General features: G+C 36.6%; 1 protein-coding gene across 1 annotated transcript; it reads right to left on the bottom strand.

Moving 5' to 3' along the window:
- Positions 1-50: 50 nt before the first annotated feature.
- On the bottom strand, positions 51-1,909 carry LOC136065868 (phosphomevalonate kinase, peroxisomal-like). Its single transcript, XM_065769642.1, has 2 exons — positions 1,790-1,909; positions 51-446 (listed from the first exon to the last, which is right to left on the bottom strand). Exons 1-2 carry the CDS (start codon positions 1,841-1,843, stop codon positions 180-182), a joined length of 321 nt encoding a protein of 106 aa, XP_065625714.1. The 5' UTR covers positions 1,844-1,909; the 3' UTR covers positions 51-179.
- Between the last annotated feature and the right edge of the window lie 6 nt (positions 1,910-1,915).

The raw sequence follows: 1,915 nt of genomic DNA, 5'->3' as shown, positions 1-1,915 counted from the left end.
CAAAGTTCAAGAAGTTTATGGCCAGTAGGAATGGAGAGCATAAACCAAGATTTGAAAATGGTTTTCATTTGGATGATTAACTTATTTTATTGTACAGTGTTCACAGGAATTACAACAGCTCTAAATCAACTTTCATCATTCAATAAAGGTTCTTTTTCTGCTAGCTTACAAATATGGGCTTATTCAATATGAACTGAAGACACAGCGGCTGTAACTCCGCTAATTCGTGGATCTCCACTTTCTAGAGAAACGCCACAAGGATCTTCTTTAACTAACAAGGCCAAAACATTTTGTGAACTCCACATTTTGGTGACATTGCTGCCAGAATCCCCCAAGGTAACAGCAAAGACTGCATCAAAGCCACCTGCTCCAGGAACTCCAGCCAACAAAATCCCTTCCATGTTCATTGTAGCATCCAAAAGCTGAGTTTGTGATTCAGGTTCAATCTGCAATTTCGGAAAACTAGTCAGACATTGAACTTATGGACCAGCCAGATGAAAAAGAACAAGACCTAGAATTGGAATCCATTGGGGAAACAAGTTTTGAGTATCCCATGCTAAACTCCATAATTACACCTCACGGCAGACTTGCTAAGGGTAAAAAATATAGGGGAACCTAACATGTTTACCTTGCTAAATTGACCTGCAGGTTAAGTATTTAGTAGTTTTTTCTTACCAGAAAGTTAAAAACTAAACATCTACAAAATTCTTCAAGCAGCACGTTACAGGTTAACATAGAAATTTCTTTAGACAGTTCACTTGGGCCATAAAATTCAAGCTACTTGAGCTTTGGCTTGGTAAAGGTTCTCAGAACAACTCACTATCCAGTCAAAAGATTAATAATCTGGGCTTGAACAACCCATTACTTGGATTGACTTGACTCTCTTTGTCGAGAAAACCAAGCTGCTCGAGCTTGATTCAATATTATTTTGATAATGTATTCAATCAAGGTATGCATATTAACAAACCAAGCTTGAAGAACCTAGGACACAGGACTCAGGACTCATTACTTGGCCTGTCTGCAGTTGTACAATTCACGTTGAATTTTATCACTTATCCTGAAACAGATGCATATCAAGAGGATGTTACCAGATTCAGATTATGTTCAAATGACCATATCTATCACGTTAAACTTAAGGAGAAGTCTGAAAATTCAATCTTAGACTCACAAATTTTATACCAAGAGTTTTTCTCCTGAGTAAACAAACCACAGATTGAATATCTGAAGAAATGTGACATTAATAAGACAGCTTTTACGAATTAATGAGTTTCTAGGTATATAGTTGGAGATCACCACCTCAAACCATTGTATGAACAGACACTGAAGTGCATGCATCAATTTGAAAGTCCCGAAAAGGAGATGAGTACATTACCATCTTTTTGCTGGGAAGATTAGAACACTGAACAATTAATTACAGCCATTCTTTTTACAGTATTGCATGTCATCATCATTAATTTAGAATTACTGCCCCTCAGTTTCTATTTTTGATAAAAGATAGAAATTCTATTCTAGCTTAATCTAAGTGTATATGTGTGTGAAACTCCCTCTTGGAAACTTGAACCCCAGCCCTTACTCTCCACATCCCGCAAATACTTATATTTGTAGAATAACCATCGCACCAAGGGTTTGTGGTGGTGCCCCTCGTTTTCTTTTATTTCATTATTTGTATGCTCTATCTTAAAACAATAATAATAATAATAATAATAATAATAATAATAATAGAATATTAAAAATCAATACGAAAAGAACAAGAAGAAACAAGCATTCCATCAGAGAGAAAAGAACCTACCGGAACACCTGCAGCTTCACCCATCAGGCGCATATGATATCTGATCCCAAGCATAGCATCTCTTGCTCCTAACAATGCTTTAACAACTGCATCTTGCTTTGGTTCAGAAGCTTGCTCCAGCCACTA

Source organism: Quercus suber, unplaced genomic scaffold, assembly GCF_002906115.3.
Source record: "Quercus suber isolate HL8 unplaced genomic scaffold, Cork oak 2.0 scaffold_1243, whole genome shotgun sequence".
Classification (NCBI taxonomy): Eukaryota; Viridiplantae; Streptophyta; class Magnoliopsida; order Fagales; family Fagaceae; genus Quercus; species Quercus suber.
The sequence above is the reverse complement of the archived record's forward strand: the minus strand, read 5'-3'. Positions and strand labels throughout refer to the sequence as shown.

What these genes read in the sequence shown, in the direction of transcription:
- LOC136065868 (XM_065769642.1), bottom strand. Translation starts at nt 1,843, where the DNA reads ATGCTTGGGATCAGATATCATATGCGCCTGATGGGTGAAGCTGCAGGT. An exon ending in GTGAAGCTGCAGGTGTTCCG is followed by an intron (nt 447 to 1,789) that starts GTAGGTTCTTTT and finishes CCGAAATTGCAG; the next exon opens with ATTGAACCTGAATCACAAAC.